The sequence below is a fragment of the Prinia subflava genome, chromosome 4 (assembly GCF_021018805.1).
Source record: "Prinia subflava isolate CZ2003 ecotype Zambia chromosome 4, Cam_Psub_1.2, whole genome shotgun sequence".
NCBI lineage: Eukaryota > Metazoa > Chordata > Aves > Passeriformes > Cisticolidae > Prinia > Prinia subflava.
Window position 1 is genome coordinate 1,272,114 of NC_086250.1, and position 21,690 is coordinate 1,293,803.

Below are 21,690 nucleotides of genomic sequence, written 5' to 3' on the forward strand. Positions count from 1 at the left end.
GCAAAGCCTTTTCTTCTTGTCAAACTTTCTCTCAACGAACTGAGGAAACGACTGCTCACTAGAAATCCCACCAGGGCTGTGTGATTGCAAATAGAGGTGTTTTTTCTTTTTTGGTCTGGTCTCACAGGTTTGAGTGTGGAAGGTACAACCTGAGTTTGTCTTATTGCAAAAGCCATTGCTTATTGCCTGTGAGTTTGGTGACAGAGATGACCTTTCTGTTCTTTGAAGTATATATGTATATGTCTATTAATATATATATATATACACCATATATATTTAATATAGATAAAACAATACAAAAAAGTTATATATTATAATATATAGTAAAGTTCTAATATATAGTAAATAGATATATAATATAGTGTATATTATACTATATATACTACATAGTCTAGTAGTATATATATCAAATACATATTATTATATAAAATAATATATAAAACATATAATATTTAAAATTTTAGGTATGATTAGGTATATTTTATGTGCTTTAAGGCTGTTCTCCTGCCATCCCCAGGCACAGCAGGCTGGGTGCTGCCACTCCCACCCCTGTGGCTTTTCCTGGTGGCTCAGGTTCTCCAGCCTTGGCTTTCCCTGCTGGCTTTGGGCAGCCTGGCCCGGCCCAGCCTGTGTGAGCCCCTGCCCAGCTGAGGGGAAGGGTTCTGGGGGGCTGCCTGGGGTTTATTTATGCACTCCGTGCTTGTGGCTGAATTTAATGGCAAGAGGGCACTGTGACAATATCAACCTCTGTTCTGTTGGGGGTCCAATACAAACCCCCAGGGCTTTTCTGGAAATGACTTGGGCAGATGATTCACTTTGCTTAAATACTTCTCATGTGTCCCTGCTGAACTCCATCCTCTTTTAAAGACTTTTTCTTCGATTCACGGAGTTAATTTTAAATTCAGATCCTGTCCTTCAGTGTGTTTGCTTTACCTCCCAGCTTCAGTTACCTGCTTGTTTAATAACACTGTTCACTGTTTAATCATCCAGATCATTAATTGAGCAGAATCAAACCATGGAACAGAATCAGATCCAGGGCAGGCACTTGGGCACCTCCCTGTGCCACTTCCTGCAATGATATACCAATTTTTTCTTGCTTGTAGGTCCCTAGAATTCTCATGAAAGTATCATACAAGACCTCATAAAACTAGTAATAAACCAGGAGAATTGGACCCTACTGCTTCTGCCTTGCCTGTGAATTCTGTTGCTCAGTTCTGGAAGAAATTGGTTTTCTTAGATGCTGTCTGTTCATGACAGGTCCATGTCTCTTGCTCTTTTTCTGCTTGTCCTGCAAGCACTTGCTGATGCTTGTTGATTTTACTAATTCCAGTTTTTTTTTCTCTTTATGTGAAACTGAAGTTAAACTGGGTGTAGATTTGGCCTCTTTTTTTTGTTAATTGCACTTACCATTTCTGAGATCTCTCCTGTCTTCCATGAGTTCAAGCCAGCAGCTTTGAGGTTACTTCAGAAAGTGCTTGAAATATTCTAGGTGCAGTACCAAAGTAGCTGAAAGCATGGACATTATCCAATTATTTGTTTCCTTTTTACAATTGCAAAGGATGCCTATTTTGGTTTGGGGTTTATTTGTGCTAGCCATCATGGATTGATGGCTTTTTCTTTTTTTTTTTTTAGTGAAAATTGATGCAAAAATGTCATGTAGTACTTAATCCTTCTTGGAATCAGATATCAAATGCTCTCCTTTTTCCATTGGTTAATGGATCAATGTTTTCCGTGTTCTTCCTCATTGACAGATGATCTCATTCACTGACTGGGTTTTTTTTTGTGTTGTTCTTTGTGCTTCTGGTTTTGACACCTCTCACTTCAATACTTTATATTTTCCATTTTTCCCATGTGCTTGGGCTGGTCTCACACACAATCTCAGCAATGTCACCAGTTTCCTGTTTTGTGTTTGCTTTGATTCTGAGAGCAGTTAAATCACTGAATGAACCAATCTCATCTTTTACTGTGTCCATCTTTTACTCCTCTGCTTTGGGGGAAAACACAGCTCTGCAGCAGTTCCAAGGTGTGCAGTTATAGGGTTCTGCTGCTTTTACAGTGATGGAGGGTGAAAAATAATCACACTCCACATCAGGATTGGTTTATTTTTTCATTTAAATAATTAATCTGAGCACAAATTTCTCTAAAATAACTGTATGGCTAACTAGATGAAGTCAAACCCCCTCAGAAGCTGTGGCTGTGTCATTAACTTGCCCCTGTCTTGTATTGAATGGTCACTGCATAGTTGGGGTGTTTTTATGATGCTTTTTTGAGGTAGTTAATAGGTGGCATGACAGATGGTATTAGAATTTAAATACCACTGTGTATTTTAAGTGTTTTTGGTAATGGCAGTTTTGGTGATTTAGTTGTGAGCTTGCAGCTTCAGGTGCTTTGTGCAATGTGTTCATCTCCTGGGCTGGAGAACCTTACCTGGTGCTTTTGTGGCTTAACTCTGATCTTTGATACCTGTTCCTGTTGTTTCTGCATCTGCTTTAGTTCTGCAAATCTGCTTTTTTTCAGAAGTGAAATCTTTTCCAAGGACTTTGTAATCCAACTCTTTAACATAGATGGAATTTTGTTTGATTATATTCAGATGCTTAAATTCATGGTCTGCAGCACAGAGAGTTTGAGAGAGCAGAGCACCAGCTGGACACAGTCAGCAGCACAAATTCTTGCTGAAGGGTGGTGGGGATTAGCAGGGTGGTGATGCTGGGGATCACAGTGCTTAGTGATTTACTGCTTTTGGGTGGGGGCTCAATCTCCATTTCCTAGTTCTGGTCAACATCCAGCTTAATAATGGTGCATTTGGTAGCATGAAACTTTATTTGTAGCGGGGAAATTGAGTGGAGTATTTCACTGCTACACTGCAAAAAGAAAAATATACCCAAACCCAGTAACTGCAGCTCTCAGGTTGCAGCAGGGTTTTGTGGTGGGGGAGGAATGAGTGCTGTAGGTGAAATTTCAGCATGGTGCCTCACGAGTTCAGTAGGAACTGTGCTCTCCTTCCTTCCCAGGAATTAACCCTGAGCATTTAGATTATAGGGTGGAATTTCACTCTCCCTGAAACTTTGGCTATGCTGTCTTTGAAAATATTTTGCTCAGTTCTTGAATGTAGCTGTGGGAGCTTCACTCTTTTATTCAAGCTGTTTCTATAAAGTGCCTCCAGAACAGGTAATTTCACTGCCATTAGTCATTTACTACAGCTCCTGTCTGCAGCCTCTGAGCTTCATAAAACAGACAGATCCTTATCAGTAATCAATATTTGTAATATTTATTATTATAAATCTGTCATTACTGACTCATCATTTGAAATTAATTTGAGGCAAAGCACTTTGGTATGGGACTGCTGATGGTGTTAGGAGCAGAACCTATAAAACCACCAAGAGCTGGATCCTTAACTTTGCTGGCACACCAAAGTCAAAATGCCTGGACTTGGATGCTCGTGTGGAACCTAACTAATAGAAATAATAATGATGCAGCTTGACGCATTCCCCAATTGCAGAAAAGTCTTCATTAAGAGGCAGCAGCTGTTTATTTACAGGAGCACATGGCCTAGTCAGCATGATGAGAACACTGTGGAGAGGGATCAGCAAGTTTGCTTTTACTGGGAAGCACGCATCTTTCCTCTCCATTCTAATGGGTCAGTATTAAAGGAGAGCTGGAGTTGGAGAATAATAAGAGTAATTTTCCATTTATTTTTCCTTTCCAGCATGTCTCAGGCTAGGGAGGTCAAATGGATGCTAAGAGAAAAACTGCATCTGGAGCTGGTCTGAAAATAAATACGTATCCCATGAGTGGTGCTGTGTACAATTTGCTTAGCCTTGGAAAACTAAGTTTGTCTGCCACTTGATTGCCTGCTTCATCGAGGAAATCTGCTTAGCCTGTAGGATTCTGAAAGCTCTTTTTCTTCGTTTTCAAGATGTGGGGGATGTGAATTAACCATTTCCCATTTCTTGTTTCTTTCAGCTTTCCCTTTCACATAGCAGAGTCACATTACTCATCAGCTTCCTCTGGCTGGTTTGCAGCTAGGAGGGTTTGCAGTGAGCAGAGACAAGCTCTGGGTTTCCCTGCTCTCTGATGAGACTAAAACAGCCTGAAAATCTCATGGCAATGCCTGACATAAAATAACATCTCACTCTCTCACGTCCTTCCTTGTGATTTGGTGAAATGAATTTTCAAATCTTGAATGCTTTCTAGGTGGAGGCATATCCTGCTGCACTGTGTGTCAGTGTAATTGTATTTATTCCACCTGCTTTAATTCATTTGTAGTGCAGTCAGTGCTGTGGTACCTTGGCACTGCACATCCAGCTATGAAAGTGCATCTCAAGTAATTATTTCCATTCAAGAGGAGCTTGCCAAGTGCCTGGTCTGAAATGTCTTTCACCTGATACTGTAAATGAGACAGAGTTAAAGTTCCCTGTGCTTTGTCTAACAGTGTGCAGGAGCCCATCTGTCCTGTTTGGTAACACCTTATTTCCACAGGAATCTGGAGGGACATGGTCAGCAGGAGGCTTTGGGCTTGCTTTGATCTGGCTCCCTGGCTGGCTTTCCACCCTCTGCCCCCATAAATAAATACAGATTTATTTTATGGCCTGTGTGTGCACTCTCTGGAGCGTTGTCTGCTGCTCAGGTGTGAATGGGAGCACCGGTCTCAGCAGTGGGCAGGGCTTGGAGCTCAACTGGGCAGGAATAAGATCTGTAGACCCCTCAGGCCTCCTCTTTACCTGTCCCTCAAATTATGGGCCACAGGCAAACTCACGAGTCTACAACAGATTAAACAGTCTCTAAAATATGATACAGGACATGCCTAAACAAGGTGTTCTTCTTAATCAAAGTTTGCTGTTGTGACTTTGTGTAGGTTCTGTGTCGCACCTTTTTAACAGGGCTTACTTTTTCTTCTGTAAAATGCCTGGGCTAAAACTCAGTTAATCTTCCACAAGTCCTTGCAGAACTCAGCTAAAGCATAGTCCAAAGAGCAAAGCAATCTGTTCTGAAATTTCAAAATTCTCTCCTCTTGAAGCGACTGGGTCACTGAAAAAGCCTCATTGAAGAGGCACAGGTGACTTAGCTGTCTCTACTGAAACACTGCAACAGCTGCTCGAGCTTGAAAGAGTAATTTTATTTTTTGTACTGATAAGACCTTCTCAATATCATCCACATGTCACCTGATGTGTATATTCCATTTTTATGTTTGGGCAAATGCATGTGCTTCACTTTTGGCTAAAGAAGCTGCAAAACTCAGGACTGCTGGGTTTTGGCATTTTTATTGATTTATGCTTTTAAAATTCTCCATTGCTTCAGTAGTTCATCCATCAGTTTATCAGTACACGGAATTAGTTCCAATTTCTAAACCTATGGCTGGCCTAAACTCTCTGCACAGGAGCATGCAGAGCACAAAAGCCAGGAGCTGTGCCTTGGTGTGCTGGTTTCTGCCTCGCTGTACCTTCTGCTCAGGCTGTCCTTGGACCTGTGCACGTGTGCTGTTTGCAGGGGGAACTGAGCTCATGGGTGAAATTTCACCTCACCTTGAGGTCATCTCAAAAGAATCATGAGGATTTTTACGGTAGGACATGACAATATCATTTGTGTCTTTTGCCACATACTGGGATAGCAGTGCTGTATGTCTGAGTGAGGAGGTGATGAGGACTGGCCTCACCTTTTGAGCTTTCAAGCAGCCCAACTTGCAAAATATGTGGGTGAAAAAGAAAAGAAGAAGAAAAAAGGGAGAAAAAGTTCCTTTTGCCTGGCTCTCTGGGGATTGAATCGATTGGAGGCACTTCCAACAGCTCAGCATCCTCCAGTCTTGTGTGGAGTCTTTGCAAGACAAGGGACAGTGTTAATTTACAGTGAAGAATTTAAGTTACTGAAGGGGTTTAGAAAACACTGCCTAGCTCCTCCTCAGCTTAAAAAGAAAAGTGTTCAAAAGAAAAGCTTAGGAATTCCCATATGTGCTTCTTCATCATGTCAGTGCTCCAAAAGTATAGAAAATGCAGCTGATACAGCACCAAGCTTGAGCAGGTATCCCCTGCTTTTCTGCACAGTGTATTGTCACCCATGGCAGCATCACCTGGCTTACAGCTGGTGCAAGTCTGTCTTGCTTTAAGGCAATTTAAGGGAAACACTCTAAAATGATTTCTTTCCCTTTGTTTTAGCCAATCCCTTCTCACTAAGAAGGAGAAGCAAAATATATATATATGGCCAATAATATATATATAGCAGATATATATAGATAGCAGAAAATATATATAGCAGCTATAAGTGAAAAAGTAAGTTTATTAACAAGTGAAACTGCAACAGTCAAAAAATAACAGTCAATAGTCGCTAGATAGAAAATTGCCAAATCTCAAGAACCTCCAAGAACAGAAACACCGAAAATGGCAGAAATACTCTAAGACAGCACCCACCACAGGCGACCAAGGGAAAATGGCCCTTGGCTGTCCTCCCAAGACGGCAGCCTTTAGACACCTTAAACAGCAAATGGGTAATGACATCTGACCCAGAACCTCCTGTTCTTTCCAGCAAATAGAAACAACCATCAGTGCCAAACACTATCGGGATTTCTCCCGATAACTCCGAGGGTCCAGCCGGCGGAGAAATGGCTTAATAAAATAGCGAGACGGCTTCCCAGGATATGCTTTGTAAAATAAAAGTTTTAATAACAGCAAAAATAATAAACGTTACAAAATGAAAAGAGATAAGCTGAGCACAGTGTACCAAGCACAGTTACACTGGCTAAGGCACTCCCAAAAAGCCTCGTGTACCCTTATGTAGGCCCTTTAGTACTCAATGGTCTAGGTGGGCTTATTTGGCTCTTGGCCCAATGAGATGGACACCGGGCTTTGAGGTGCACTTCCAAAGCCCTGTCACTGTGTCTGTGCTGGGACTGAGCCAATTACAGCGAGCAGGCTATAGAAAATTCTAGCTTCACTTCCTTATATGGAAACACCTGCTCGGGTACAGAAATGCACGACTCCAGAACACCACTCCTGTAGTTCCTCTGGTCTATTTTATTTTAATTTCTCTTTTTTCCCCCCGCAGGTTCCAACTATGGGAGCCCCCGCGCGGCCCACGCCAACATGAACGCCAACGCGGCGGCGGGGCTGGCGCCGGAGCACATCCCCACGCCGGGCGCGGCCCTGTCGTGGCAGGCCGCCATCGACGCGGCGCGGCAGGCCAAGCTGATGGGCAGCGCGGGCGCCGCGCCCATCTCCACGGCCAGCTCCACGCAGAGGAAGCGGCAGCAGTACGGCAAGCAGAAGAAGCAGGGCACGGCCACGGCCACGCGCCCGCCGCGCGCGCTGCTCTGCCTCACGCTCAAGAACCCCATCCGCAGGGCCTGCATCAGCATCGTCGAATGGAAATATCCTTTGGTGCTCCTGTCACTCTCTGGGGTCTGGCCTCTTTCAGCCTCTGCAGGGCTGGGGTGGGTGCATGAGACGGTGTTTCATGTTCAGACTCAGATGTTTATTAATTTTTATCTATCTTAGTCTCACAAGCCGTGAGTGCTACAGGACTTCGAGCTCACAAACTAAAAATGGAGCCCTTTCTCTCTCTCTACAAGGCTTTTTAGGGATAAACTGTGCAATTAAGAAATGACACCTAAATTATTTTTATTTTTAACCCAATAACCAACCACCCATAGTCCACAATGTGAATGCTTCTACCCAATTACAAGAAATCACCCAAAATCATGAAGAAGTGAAAAAGAAGGACTTAGCCTATGCCCTAAAACCTCCATCTTGCTTTATGTATATTACTGTATTCTAAACACTTAAACCCTAAGTTTTGCACCCTGTGCTATCCCACACTTCTATTCAAACTCCACACCCACAATCCCAGTGGTGTCACTCAATTTTGGAGCCTTCTCCATGGCCTCAGGTCAATGCAGTGTTTGCTTGGGGTCAGTGCCTGCCAGCACAGACAGTCTGGAATTCTCAGCAGCCACAGTTCCAACACCTCCGTTTGGAAGACACCACAGGGAAGAACTGGAAGTGCAGGAATGATTTTTGATGTCTTAACTGAGGTGGTTTATGCTGAAGGGGGGTGTCCCAGAAAAAAGGATTAGAACTGAAACCCTGAGTATGCCCCAGTGTGAGAAACCTCTGGGAGCTTGAATGATAATAGCTTAGTAATTGAATTCTGCCCTTTGGAAAGGTCTGGCCCAGGCTGAAATGTGTGGGAGGTTCTCAAGGTGTCTGAGGTCAGAACTGATCTGATTCTATGGGATTGATAGCGGCTGCTGAATTTGAATTCTGAATTTTTATTGTTTTTTAGAGGTGTCACCAGTCCAAAGCTCTGGTGCTTTGAATCATACACTTTTTTGTTAAACATGTGACATCACACTTTCTACAATATAGAGAAAAGAACTGGGCAAAAGGACAAGGTAAAAAACCCCAAAGGTATGCAGTGAGACCTGGAGACTGGGCTGAGAACTGTTAATTATGCTGGAATTCCAATTAAAATCATAAGGCTCAGTAATGTCAGGGATAATGGTTATCTAGAAGAAGGGAACAAGAAATGCAGTTGAAGTAACGTGTCCAAAGGCAGTGCAGAGCAGATCTGACATCTGAGCAGGAGACAGATGGTGCCACCGATGAGGGGTGGTGGCCACTGAGCAGAACTGCAGAGTGGAGGGGTCAGTGCTGCTTCCCTGGGAAGTCAGGGGGACTCTGGTCTTTGCTTTATTGTGTGCAAAGAGCAAAACCCTTTTTGTCACCCAGGTCTGATCAGTGCAAGCTGGAATTTGAGTCTTTGGTGTGAAACTCAGAACTAAAATGAAATATGCCTCCTTTGCATCCCCAAAGAGAAACCAGCATCAACCCTGAACAGGAATCACAAGCTAAAGGGGTTCTTAGGGAAATAGAAAAGAAAAAGAATGTTTTTAGGGATAGATAAGCATGTCAAGGAAAGGCAGTACAGAACTTGGCAGTAGTTAATATGATAAAAAAATGAATTAAGGCATTTAAGACAATGTGATAATATTATTCCTTTGGGTGTCTGGTGGGATGTTTGGTGAAAACAGAAAATGAGTATATTAGGTATTGCTGACATGGCCAGACTTCTCAGATGAAGAACTTGTTAAAAATGCTCCTGTCAATCCTTTCATGTCCTTAAACTACCTGCCTGCCTGCCTTTCTTCTTCAGATGCTAATTTTTAATCCCCTGATTAAGTTTGCTACTTTTTATTGCTTCTGACATAAGTCTGATACTTTAAGCATAGGATGATGGGTGATGACTAACAGGATAAAACTGAATATTGGCTTGCTTAACAGCACCCCAGTCACCACACGTCTTCAGAGAAAGCACAGAGTGACATTTGATAGATGAGGGAGATCAGCAATAAAAGATGGGAATGAGGAGCTGTAAACCAGGGTACAGCACTGCTGAGATCAAGAGATGACCAAACAGTGCAATTAAAGCCATACAAAGGTGCTGAAGCTTGCACTTTAGGGCTTTGTTTGGGTTTAGGGGAGCTGATGGAAGTATTTTAATTTTTTTTCCATCAGAACTTCTCATTGGACATCTAGAGTTCGTAAACATGAAATACTCCAGTAACAACAAGCAATATCAAAAGACTGTTACAAGGTTTAGTTTAATTCTGTATTCTGACTTTTTCTCAGTAGTTTTTAGCAAGTAGGAAAGCTTAGCCTAATTTGTTGTAAAAGTTTAAACTAATAGGTATTTAAAAAAATCAAGTAGTACGTCAGTGGTGTTCCTTAGCCAAAAATTACAGTGCAAAGAGCCTGAATGAGCAATTGCATTCAGGAAATGAAGTAATTACCTTACTTTGCAAAGATTTAGATGTGTATTTAATTTTCTGCCTTTTGTGCAGTGCATTTGTAGATTTTTAGAGAATTTAATGTTTACGGTGCAAAAAGAGAATACAGACAAAAGCAAATATGTGTACACAATGATAAATTAATGGATAATAATCCTGCCAAAACAAATAAACAAAAAAATTTGGGGAAAATTGATTAAGAAAATGAAAGCCTGTGGAAATCCAGGTCTTTAGGCAGTAAACATCACACAAACAGCCTGGGGTAGTACATACCTGGGAAATCTTACTGATTTCTCAGAGTCCTCCTGTCCTGGTCTGCTCTTCTGCCTCATTTATCTCCTGCTATTCAGAGGCTTAAGCTCAGGAGTCTGGTGAGTCTGGAACCCTCTGACTGTTCCATATGTGAAATGTAGAATGTGTGTGAGAATAAACAGCAGTCAGGTGCCTGGAATTTGTGTATATCTAACATTCAGAGATCTCCTTTCTGCTCAGGCCTGACCAAAACCAGCCCTGCTGTGCTGACATTTGGCAGTCCAGGGTGGGTAAAGCCCTGCTCAAGTGCACTCTGTGGCACAGGTTATGTTTGGCATCCTCCCTGCTCCTCCTGCCCCTCCAGAGTGCTGCTGAGTTATCCCAGAAGTGCCCTCTGGGATATTCCTGCAGGCCAGTGAGGGCAGACAGACCATAAATCTGCTCTCTGCTCTGGCTTTGGAGACACCTCACAGCAGCTGAGAGCCCTGGGGCAGATAAAGTGCAGTGCCAGGAGACTCTGGGCACTAGGAAAGTGCCCTTTGGTGCCAGGGGGCACTGAGCCTGTACAGGATTCCTTTGTTGGGCACTCCAAATGTTTGGTTTCTCTCTTCCCCAGCAAAGCTGATGCAAGGTTGAAATGCCTCTGAACAGTTTCTGAATAGTCAAAGGGGACTCTCAGCTTCCTAATATCAGTGTATTTGTGGGACATTTGTGCTCCCTCTGGTGCCAAGTGAAATGCAAATAAGAGAAAAAGAAATACTCCCTCAAATGAGTTTTAAGCAAAACAAGTGTACATGGCAATGTGCAGTGTGAGCACATTTTGGACAAAGACTTTTTTTTGCCTTAACAAAATTTATCCTTTTATAAACATCTTCTAACCATGCATGCATGTTTTGCTTGAGCCCTCACATTTAACTCCAAGATATGAGAGAGAAACTGAGAAAAGGGGGCAAAAATACAGCAACGACAACAAAAGAAAAAACCCCCAAAATATTTGTTAAAATTATCTGAGAAGTTATAGATGCAGATTAAAACAACCAAGAAAAAATAATCCTAAAAAGAACAAGGGCAGTTATTATAGGACAGGTTTCTCTTATTAAAACTAGTGCAGCCACGCTAGAAGGAAAGTTGGGAAAATGCAATCTAAGTAAGTGAAAGAAGAAAAAACTTTTAAGGAATCTGTGTTTACTCTGGCACGCGACTGGCCTACACTGCTTTTGACATATTGGGGAGGTTTTTGGCTGGGAGCTCCCAAAAGCACTTAAAAAGGCATATGTTTCTTTTCAGAATATAAGGGGCTTGGAATGCTTTCTTTAAACAGAATTCTTATAAATCTTTTATTATTTCTTTTATTTTTGTGTGCTCATTTTGGAACGATTTCCTTAACTCCATTCCTCAGACCATTTGAAATAATTATTTTACTGACTATTTTTGCCAATTGTGTGGCCTTAGCTATCTATATCCCCTTTCCAGAAGATGATTCCAATGCCACCAATTCCAATCTGGTAAGTCCTTGCTGCTGTTTAGTCTTGCTATTTTGAAAGTCCTTTTGAAAAGTGATCACTGAGACTCGTGAAGGTGGGGAATGTAAATATATCCAGACAAGATTAGAATGCCATAAAACCTGGTTTTTGCTGTGTCTTGTCAATTCATTTCACTGCCTGTTTCAGTGGAGCTGGTTTTAGAGAAGAATATTCCACAGATGTGCTGTATGTGATGTTCAGGTTAACAAATTTCAGCATGCTGCAGAAGCACCTGGTGAATTTTAACCTGCAGGTATTTGTGAGATATCTTTTAACAGGGATTATCTGGTGGTTTTTGTCCTACTGTGTGCCATTGTGAGGTTGGTGCTGTCCTCCTCTCAAGTGACTGGTGACTGATTTAATGCTTTTATTTCAGACACGTGCATTGATTTGGCTGAACAATGTTTGTGGGGTTGGGGATTTTTGGTTGGTTTGGTGGGGTTTTTTTAATTTTGGGTTTTTTTTTTTTAATCATTCCCTCTTGTTGGGGGAATATAGCTTTTCTTCTGTCACTACTGATGCCAGTGTTGGTGCTTTGGGATTGAGCTGTCTGTATGAAGAGTGTTTACTTCTGGTTTAGCACGAGGCCATAGCAAAGAATTCTGTTCAGTAAGGGCAGAGCACAAACCAGCCCTGGAACGCAGTTCACTGAATTAGCAGAAAACATTTTATTTCCTTCTCAAATATGTGAATAAATCTCCTTCCTGTCGGGTTGAATCAGGATGAAAACTTACTCCCAGAGTTTAGGAGCAGGGATGCCATTTCCTGGATAAAATTTATTGAGACTTAGGAAGTTTTAGAGCAACAGTGGAGGAAAATAAAAGCCACACTTGGAAAGTGGCAACAACTGGGATGGCTGACAGATATTGTAATTAAAAAGATTCATGATGCTCTGGGAAGTCTGTCATCTGATTAAATCTCTCTTCAAGTTGTAGAAAACACATTGCAAAGTTCAGGAATTGCTGAAATAGTACTCCTATGCTTAAAAAGAATAAAGTAGTAAAAGGCTTGTAGTGTGGTGCTTTTGCAGTGTAACTCCTTAAAGAAGAACAAAAAGAGAAGCAGGAGGTGGAGACTGTGAACTCCTCTCTACACCCACAGCACACATGAGCTGGTTTTGTCTTTGGCTGTTCTGTGTTAGTGTGGCTCAGTTCTTAACAGTGATGATGTGTGTATTTAAAAGACTTCAGCAGGGCACCTCTCAAATTACTGCATTTTATTCGATAAAAATCAGATTCAGTTGATCTCCTGGTGAGGAGAACAGGTATGTTTGTTGCATGTTGAAGGCCATTTGAAGGTCAGAGGATTCAGTTTTTGAGTTTAACTGGGCTGTGGGTGTTTGCCTCAATCCCGTGAGGACACTGCTGGCTGAAGCCAGGAGTGTGTTTGTGGTTGAACGAGATGTCCTGACACTGTTCTGCTATCAAGCAGTATCTGCACCTTGTGATTTGAGTTTCCATTCTGCATCTGTTTTCCAAGACATCTTTTGCATCATTTAGAATGTCTATAAAAACATTTGTGTTATCTCTTGGTAGAGTTTAAAAAAAAACCTAGCTAAGCGAGAGTTATCATCTCAGGAAAGTCTGGAAATGTTACGGCTTTGAGGATGAGGAGGAATTGTCGATTTACTAAATAGCTGTTCCACAGAAGTAGGGGAAGAAGAAAGTTAAATGAGTAATCTGCTTGGCTCCACTTTTTTATTTGTGTCTTAATGGAAAAAATAATTAAAAGTGGAAGGTGGGATACTTGGTGTGGACTCTGAAGTCAAGACTCTTGCACATTGTGGATCAAACCCTGGAGCTCTGACTGCCCCACCATAGGCTGTGCTCTCCTCTTGGTCTGTGTTTGCTGCTGTTGGGTTTTGTGTGTTGTGTTGCTGCTTTCTCATTTACATAATTACCCTTGTCCTGGACACGCTGCTGGGGAGCACATCTGAGTGCTCAGCACAGGCTGCACCCTGTGAGCCGAGTCCTGATCAAATGGGTGAGAAAATGTGTCAGTTGTGTTTTGGAATGGGATGAAAGAATAAATGAGAATTAAAGAAAAGTTATTCCAGCAGGCAGGAACTGTTCAAGAGTGGGTCCTTACTATGGAAGAGACTGGAGAGAAGCTGGGGTTAAAATAAAAGCTTTAAAAAAAGCTTATGTACTCTTATGTAAAAGCTTATGTACTCTTTGATTTTTTTTTCTACCTGTGAGCATCTATTTCCCAATCAGATTTGTTTTGTAGCCATGAAGTTGAGGGCTGCAAAGGCTGTGATATGACACAGGCAGGGAGGTTTTGTGTGCAGGGTGTGCTTGTGGGTCATGCACAGATGTGTGCACTGTGCAGGAAGGTGATTGCAAGCAGACAGAATTGCTCTAGCTGCCCAGAACTCTTAATTCATTTTCATGTTGCAGTTTAGCTGTTTTAGGGTTAAATCTCCCACAGAAACTCTCACATCCCTGGAATCCTAAGACACCTCTAACTTCTTGAGGTACCAGAAACTATCTACAGACAACACCATGGGCAGTGACTGTTTTACAGCTCTGAAAGTGCCATAACTCCTTTCCAATATGTTGCCACATTAAAAAATGCTTGAAATTGGCTTCAGCAGATTTTGTGTGTTACTTTTGCAGTGTTACTGCAAAAGTAACTGGAAAATGAATGAACTTACACAAAGGGAGGGCAGTTGTATTAGGTGCATTTTTTTTTTTGCATTACTGAACTTGCTGAGACTTAATATAAATTTACAAATAAAGTAAGCTCATGTATAACCCTGCTTAAAGAACAGTTGTGTTAATGCAATCAGAAAAACTGGAGCTGGTTTGAGGGAATTAAAGTCAGCCTGCATCAGAGGCTGTGAGTGATAGGAAGGCTTTCTGCTTGTTATCCCTGCAATTATGCATTAGGACAGAGATAACACACGTTTAGGAATAAAACTATAGGCTGCCTGAGATAGGAAGCTGAGAGGAAAATGCTTCTGTCACTTTACTGGCAGCTGCAAATGGCACAAGCCTGGCCAGTGTCACAGCATGGTGATAACATAATGAGGTGAGCACCAAGGCTTACAGCTCCTTCCAGGGGAGGCAGCTCTGTTGGTTGTTTATGCTTTGGATAAAGGGAAATCTTTCTTCTGTTGTTTGGGTGGTTCTGCTTTCCCTTCCTTGTCCTCTGTGCAGGGAGAAAATCCTGCTATGCACTCCTTAAACATAAGGGAAGAGCTCTTGTGTTTGTGTGAGCTCATAATGGGCTGTCACCTTTGGGCTAATTAGTTAAACCTCAGATAGGACCCTGTGAAAAGGGAGATGGGGTTTCTGTTTGCTTGTCAGCTCCTGTGCCAGCTGCCAGTGTTTGTGTCTGCCTGAGGAAGGGGGCTTGCCTTTCTGGAGGTGTGACTGCTTCCTTACCTGGCCACTATGGGGGTATCCTGCAGAGCAGGGGATTCCTGTATTAAAAAAAAAAAACAAAACAAAAACAAAACAAAACAAAAAAACCAAAAAAAACCCCACCAAAAAAACAAAAAAAACCAACCCCCCCCCCAAAAACCAAACAAACAAAAAAAACAAAACAAAACAAAAAAAACAACAAACACACAAAAAAAGAGAGAAAACTGTTTTAAATGTGTTTTTTCTGGCATTTTTAGGAGACTGACACAATAGGTGTGGATGTGCCTATTACATTTTTATATATTGGCACAACAAACTTCAGCAGTTTTTGTATCAGAATTCTAGAGTCCCCACATGGAACAAGCTCAGTTTTTCTTGTGTGAGATCAGACAAGTGTTAGAGGGGAAGGTGGGGGTGAAGGGTTGGGGAGAAGAGGGGATGGAGGAAGAACACAGCACAAGAGCTTTGGTTCTGCTGCAGCCCTGCTCTCCCCTCGTGTGTGCCAGTTCCCAGCTGGTGGGTGAGCAGGGCAGTGAGGGGTGCCAGCCTCGGGGTGAGGGGCAGGGTGCACCCCGAGCTGGGACCTCTGACAGGTTTGTCACCCCGGGCATGCTGCCAGCCCTGCTGGAGGAACCGAGTGACAGAGCTGCAACAAAGCTGGGAAGGGACTGCAGTCAGCATGGGAAGAGAGGAAATTGTGCCAGAGAATCCTTGGGGCTTTCTTCCAGAAAGATTGAGAGCGCTGTGTGATTCTGAGGAAGCTGAATGTAATGGAATTCAGGCTCAATATTTCCCAAAGCTCTCAGAAACCCTGCTCCTGGCAGCCCTGGCTGCAGAGAAGCACAGGGTGGAAGAGTGAGCCTTGGGTTTGAGAGGGAGGCATTCAGCTGGTGTGCTGCTCCTGGTATTGGCCAGATGGGAGGCCTTGGATAAATTGCCATCTCAATTTTTCCATCACACCATGACAAGAAATGCTGTAGAAAAGACTGTAAGGAAAGAAGAATCTCTAGCAATGAATTCCAAGATAGTAGTCAGTAACTAAAAAAGAAATGTAAAAAGTAGGTTTTGTGGGTTTTTTTTTAACATACTCATGTAATTTCCTAGGCTTTGTGAAGATGAAAGCAGAGACTGATATGTGTATTACTAGCAGGAACAAAATTACTGGGTTCAGAGTCCCAAGGAAATCCCTTTGTACCAGTGGCCCCAGAGTCCTCACCCAGTCTGTGCTTGGTGCTGTTTGCCATCTCTTTATGGGATCTGGGATCTCTCATGGCTGTGTCCCCTCTTTTTTGCTTTTCAAATTCTTAATCCTTGCCGAGCGATTCTCCCTGTTCCAGTACACATTCCAACAGGCCTGTCCCTTTTCCATCTTCCTCCTCTCTCCCCTCCATGGTGATTTCATATTTCCCACCTGTTTTCTCATTTGTTCTCAGTGCTCTGCTTACTCAACTTCCTGACCACTCCTCTTGTTAATTTACTCTTGAATTACCCTTCTTTTCCTAAACCTGGACTCTGTAATCAAGTAATCAATCCCAGTGCACGTTCTATTTCCTTGTTTTTAGCCTCATTCTCCACACACTGGTGTCCTAGTCTGAGCCTTTTGCTTTTGAAATCAGTGTTCTTACAGTGGTGTCTGGACACCAGCAGTACACATGGATACTCATGCACTTGCAGTGGGACTGTAAATGGTATAAAATGCAAAGAATTGTAAACTGTTACACTAACTCATCCATGAAAAGGGTAACTTGAAATTTGTAGCTTGTATGTGTCTAAGTGATTTTGAAATTTTAGCTCTCTGTTTTGGTTCTGATTGAAGGCAAGTTTATCAAATTAGTCCAAACATGAAACCATTTATCCATTTCTGTAGACAGCTCTGATTACTGTTTTCCCTTTCTTTATGTGTAGGCTTTCTAAATCTTAACAAGTGTTAGTTAGGGTTTTTTTCAGGTGGTAATTATTCTTGTTTATCAAACTCAGGTTCAGTGTAGCATTTTTGTGTGTGTTTCGTTTGGATTTTTTACCTTTTTTTACCTGTTTAAGAAAGATAGAAAAAATGTGGAGGCAGGCTAAATAAGAGTATTTAAGTAGTGATGTTTTTACTGTCATCTAATTCCTGCCACTGCATCGGGCTTTGCTGATGTGCACAGAATCATTGACTCTAAAGGCAATGCTCCGTGTGTTTGTTCAAAGTAGAAAAAACCCCAAGAACTTTTCACAGCCCCCTTAGAAGTAAGATAATGGATGTGCTGCTTGCCAAGAGACAGAATTGCCACAAGGGAGGAATGTTTTGTGTCTTTGTCAGAGTTTTGTCTGGCTGTTCCTCTCGAGGACAATTCCTATTTTCTCCTGTGCTCTCTAACTCCTAAAACAGGAGGGTCTGTGTGTCACAGCAGCTCCTCAGCCCTCCTGGCTGAATGACAGACAGCCCAAAGCAAGATCACAGCGTTCCTGGATTTCACCTTCAAGAAATGCTGGACAGTGTAGAATTGGTGTTGTCTATAACCTCATGGAATGAAATTTCTTTTGTACAAGTCCCATGAAGAGCCTGTACTTAGCAGAGATTCCTCTTGATCAGGAATATGATGTTGAGAGACCACTGGTTGAGGAAATACTGCTCAGTGTCTTGGCAGTGTGCTGCATTTCTGGCAGGTGCTGGGAGGTTGGCTCAGCAGTGATCTCCTGAGGACACCCTCAGCAAATTCTGTTCCCCCTGAGCCCAGGCAGGGCAGCTGGGCCAGCTTTGGACAGCAGAGTTGTCCTGACCTTTTGCTGCAGCCTTAGAGCTCGTGGAGGTCTGTGGGACACCAAGGCAGGCATACTTTGCCCAGCAGAGACACTTTTGAGGTGTGTAGCTGTAAAGTTTCCTGGACATGCTATGCAGGCTGGTGCTCCCAGCGAGCTCAGCATGCAGAGCCTGGACCCTGCGCAGGCAGAGGAGCACCTTTGAGGGCTGTGACCTTCCTGGGGCTGCTGCTCCTTCCCAGCCCCTCTAACAGGGGTGTCAGCACCCCCAGCCCTGCGTGCTGAATTTGGGGATGGCACGTGTGGGATGCCCAGCTCCCCCAGCAGACTTTCCAGGGTGGAAATGGGATGTGTGTGCTTCCCAGGCTGGCTGTGCTGGCAAGTGTGCAGCTGTTTCCCAGGCTGTCCTGACAAACTTGCACTGCTGGAGAGCGTGGGGTTTTGGAATTCATCATCTTCTGCTGGTTTGCCTTTGTCTGCTGCTTGTAAAATTTATATTTAGGTAGCTTATATTAGGAACTGAAGCAAACGTCTCTTGCATATGGGTATCTTCATCTGGTATGTTGAAATGTTTTTCTACTTAGCCATAAATGTGCCTAATCTTTTGCTATGACTCTTTGATCTGAAGCATGGTGAATGCTTTTTATGGGGATGTTTTAAAATGTTTCAGTTCTTTTACATGCCCTCAAACATAAAACCTCACACAAAAGCGGAACTTGCATGTAATTTTATTATTATTATTTTTATCCATTGAAAACCACTTACAGTGCTGTTATCCTTGTGTGGCCTTATTGTGTGAGTCACTTTCAAACAAGAATCCCTGTTTAGATGAGATTCTGCAGGCAAACGTGGTCACAATAGGTTTTTTAAAGATCTAGTTGCATAATTGTTGCACAATCTAAACTTGTGTTTAGAAACAAACAAACAGAAAGCTTCTCCTCATTATGGTCATCAAGATAATGCCTGAATGTGTACAAAAAGCACATCAGTGCCCTTCAGGAGCAGTTGGCTGAGATGGAAATGTGAATTGAAATAACATCAAAGGGATTGCACAGCCTCTATAGCGGTGGCTGAGTCATAACAATGACAAAGGAAGGTCTCACACACAGGATTGGTGTCACTGTGGCAGGTATTGGGGCATTTGATTGTTAAGGATTATTTTGCTGTAGAACAGGGAAATCTGCTGCTTCTGCTCTTTAAAATCACTGCAGCAAGGGGAGGGAAATGGAGGAATTCCAGCTTCCTGCTTGTGTGAAATGCCTCAGGTGCCTCCCGAGTCCAAGAACCTCACGGGGCATTTGCTTGTGCAGACCCTGAATAATCGTGTGCAGCTAAATGGTGATCCTGGAGTTTCATCTGGGCTGTTGTGGAAAATCCAGGGCTGTGTGGATATCTCTGCATGGAGATGTCTGGGCTGGATGTGCAGCTGTGGGTCACAACTTACCTTGCGTTGATAGGGACCAGCAGAAATCTGATAAATCTCCTTTTACCCAAACAACTTGTATGCTGATTGTTATAAGTCATATTAATCATGGTATAGACTTGCCTTATTCAGCCTGAACCAAGTTTTAGCTGTGAATCAAGTCATTGGCTTTTTTTATAGATCTTATTTAATATTTTCATTGTATCCTACTTCTCATTTGACAATTACACAATTTTTATCCATCTCAGGGGTGTGATGCTTTCCTCCTGACATAAATAAATTCTTGTTTATACCAGTTCATCTTCCAGCATTGCCCTTTACTCAAATTAAGTGTTTACTACATTTTACACGCTTAAAATTATGTTCTAGTTTCAGCCTTTTTTCAGTATTAGATATAAATATTAATCTCCAGATCAACTTGATCTCCAATTTCATTGTCCCTAGGATAAAACCAGCACTGCTGCTCTTTTGTTTTCCTTTTGACACACCAGGCTGTTGCATGCAAGTATTTGACAGCTCATAGGGGAAAAAGGAAGAAGCAGCTGAAGCAAAGTTGAGTGTTTTAGCCTTTCAGAGGCCATGAATACGATAATGTTTGGGTATTTTTGATGGGTTTTTTCTGTACTGAAATCTTATGGCGTGAAATAAAGTGGAGGTAAAAATAAGTGCAGAAATGAATTTGTAACTTTTAGGAGGTAATTCTGCTGAATTTTGAGCCTGCACTTAGCAGTCCTTGTGCAGAGGATGTGGCAATATGAGGGACAGTACAAAGAGCAGGAGCTAATCTAGGGAAAAGGCAGTGAGGTATTTGGGAGAAGTAACTGCTGATACAGCCCTGGGAATATTTCTGGTGAATAGCTCTTGAAATAAATTCAGTCCTGGCTGAGAGTTCCCTTTGGAAATGTTTACCTTTGCTTTCACATTTCAATATGTATTGAAAAAGGAGACTGAGACAGATCTCAGTTTGTGTTCAGGCTGCTGCTCACGGGTTTCCCTCAGTTCCTCTTGGTTACTCAAGTCATTTTCCATGGCACTCAGCTCCTTGTGGGCTCTGATGTAAATTTAAGGAGTGTGTTTAAAAGAGTTTTCTGTGGTTCATTCCCTCCTATCACCCAGACACATCTGCCAGTTTGTGTGTCCACTGCTGCTCTTCAATCATGTGCAAAGAAAAGTTCTACTGGATGCAAAGAATTCTTAAATGAGTAGTAGCTTCCCAAGTGGGATTTTTGTATCACTGGTTCTTTAGTATGTCTTGGGCTTTATTTTTTTTTAATGCCTTTATTATTGCAATACATTGAAGCAGAACTTATGAAGAGCATGGTTCTGCCTTTGCTGGGCTCTTCCTGTGGGTGAGGGATGTGGGTGATTCGGGGTGATGCTCTAGCAAGCCACACCACGGCTCTCACTGAGAGGCTGTGGAATTGTCGGAGCTGGGTCTTGTCCCTGTCACTCCCAGTCTTTCCTGAAGCTCCCAGTGGTGCTGGCACAGAAGTTGAGGGGACAGGGAGCAGGCTGGAGCTGCTCCTTGCCTTGCAAGCAGACCCAGCAGAGCTGCATGTGCAGGAGGGGAGCCTCTCCCCTGTGTCACTGCGGGTGCTCTCAGCAGCCTGTGCAGGAGAAGCTGCTCTGCCTTTGGAGCAGAGCAGGTGGGACCTTGCCCTGCTGTCCCCTGGGCACGTTCCAGTTTGGCCAGGGGTGCTCAGAGCCACCTCTGATGGATGAATCTGCACACGTGGGCAGAGCTGGGCGCAGTGACAGCCCCGCTGCTCTGCTGCCTCTGCTGCAGGAGCTCATGTGCCTTTCCTGTTCCAGCCCAGAAGGCAAACTGGGCTCTGCACAGCCTTTGACCTTTTGAAAGCAGGAAAATCCATAGGGAGCTGAGAATTATTCCTTTTTCATTGAACTGCTTAAAATAAAGTGGCCTGTGACCTCTCGAAAGTGTGTCTGACCCTGTGGGAGTAGGGAGGGACCAAATGAACTAGACCATAGCAGGAGCCAGGGGTGAGCACAAATTCCAAGTTGCAGGCAAGTTCCACAGATCAGACTCTATTGTAAAGTGGGAGGTGATGATTTCAGGCCTCCAGTGTTGCTTTCTGCTGGTCATATAAGTTCATGCTATAACTGCTTTATCAAGAAAGAGGGAGATGTTTATCACATACTGGTAAGAACAGCCTCACTTCTAATTGAAAGCTGTTAAAGGATGATATAACCTGAAAAATAGAGAGGGCTTTTTCCTCCATACATTTCTCTACTGCTCTGCAATTTTACACTGAGAATGAAAATGTATTTCTTAACTCTGTGTAAGTTCTGACAGGCTATGCTTGATTGTATTAAAAGGGCTGGGACTTTTCCTGTGTTCTTACTATTTCCTGATGATGATAATTGTGGAAATACTCATCAGCATTGTGTTTGGAGGATGGCCATTGGAGGTAGATAAAGCTTTCGATTTTGCTGTCACTAGCACAGCAAAGAAGTTAATAACTCATTGGGCATCCTGGAATCTTATTAGCCTTGTTATCCAGAAGCTGTGCCCTGCAGCTTGTGTTGCATTGACCTTGGATGTGATCTGGGAGCCACCCTGGGAAACTGTTGCTCCCCAATGTGTAA

The 21,690-nt window shown here is 42.8% G+C and overlaps 1 protein-coding gene across 13 annotated transcripts in view; it reads left to right on the forward strand.

Moving 5' to 3' along the window:
• Positions 1-21,690, forward strand: part of CACNA1C (calcium voltage-gated channel subunit alpha1 C) — a 429,198-nt gene that overhangs the window by 60,229 nt on the left and 347,279 nt on the right. For all 13 annotated transcript variants that reach the window (XM_063395089.1, XM_063395096.1, XM_063395092.1 and 10 more), the window contains exons 2-3: positions 7,036-7,357; positions 11,427-11,532. In XM_063395089.1, coding sequence (XP_063251159.1) covers positions 7,036-7,357; positions 11,427-11,532 — 428 coding nt within the window. The remainder of the gene's footprint in view (positions 1-7,035; positions 7,358-11,426; positions 11,533-21,690) is intronic.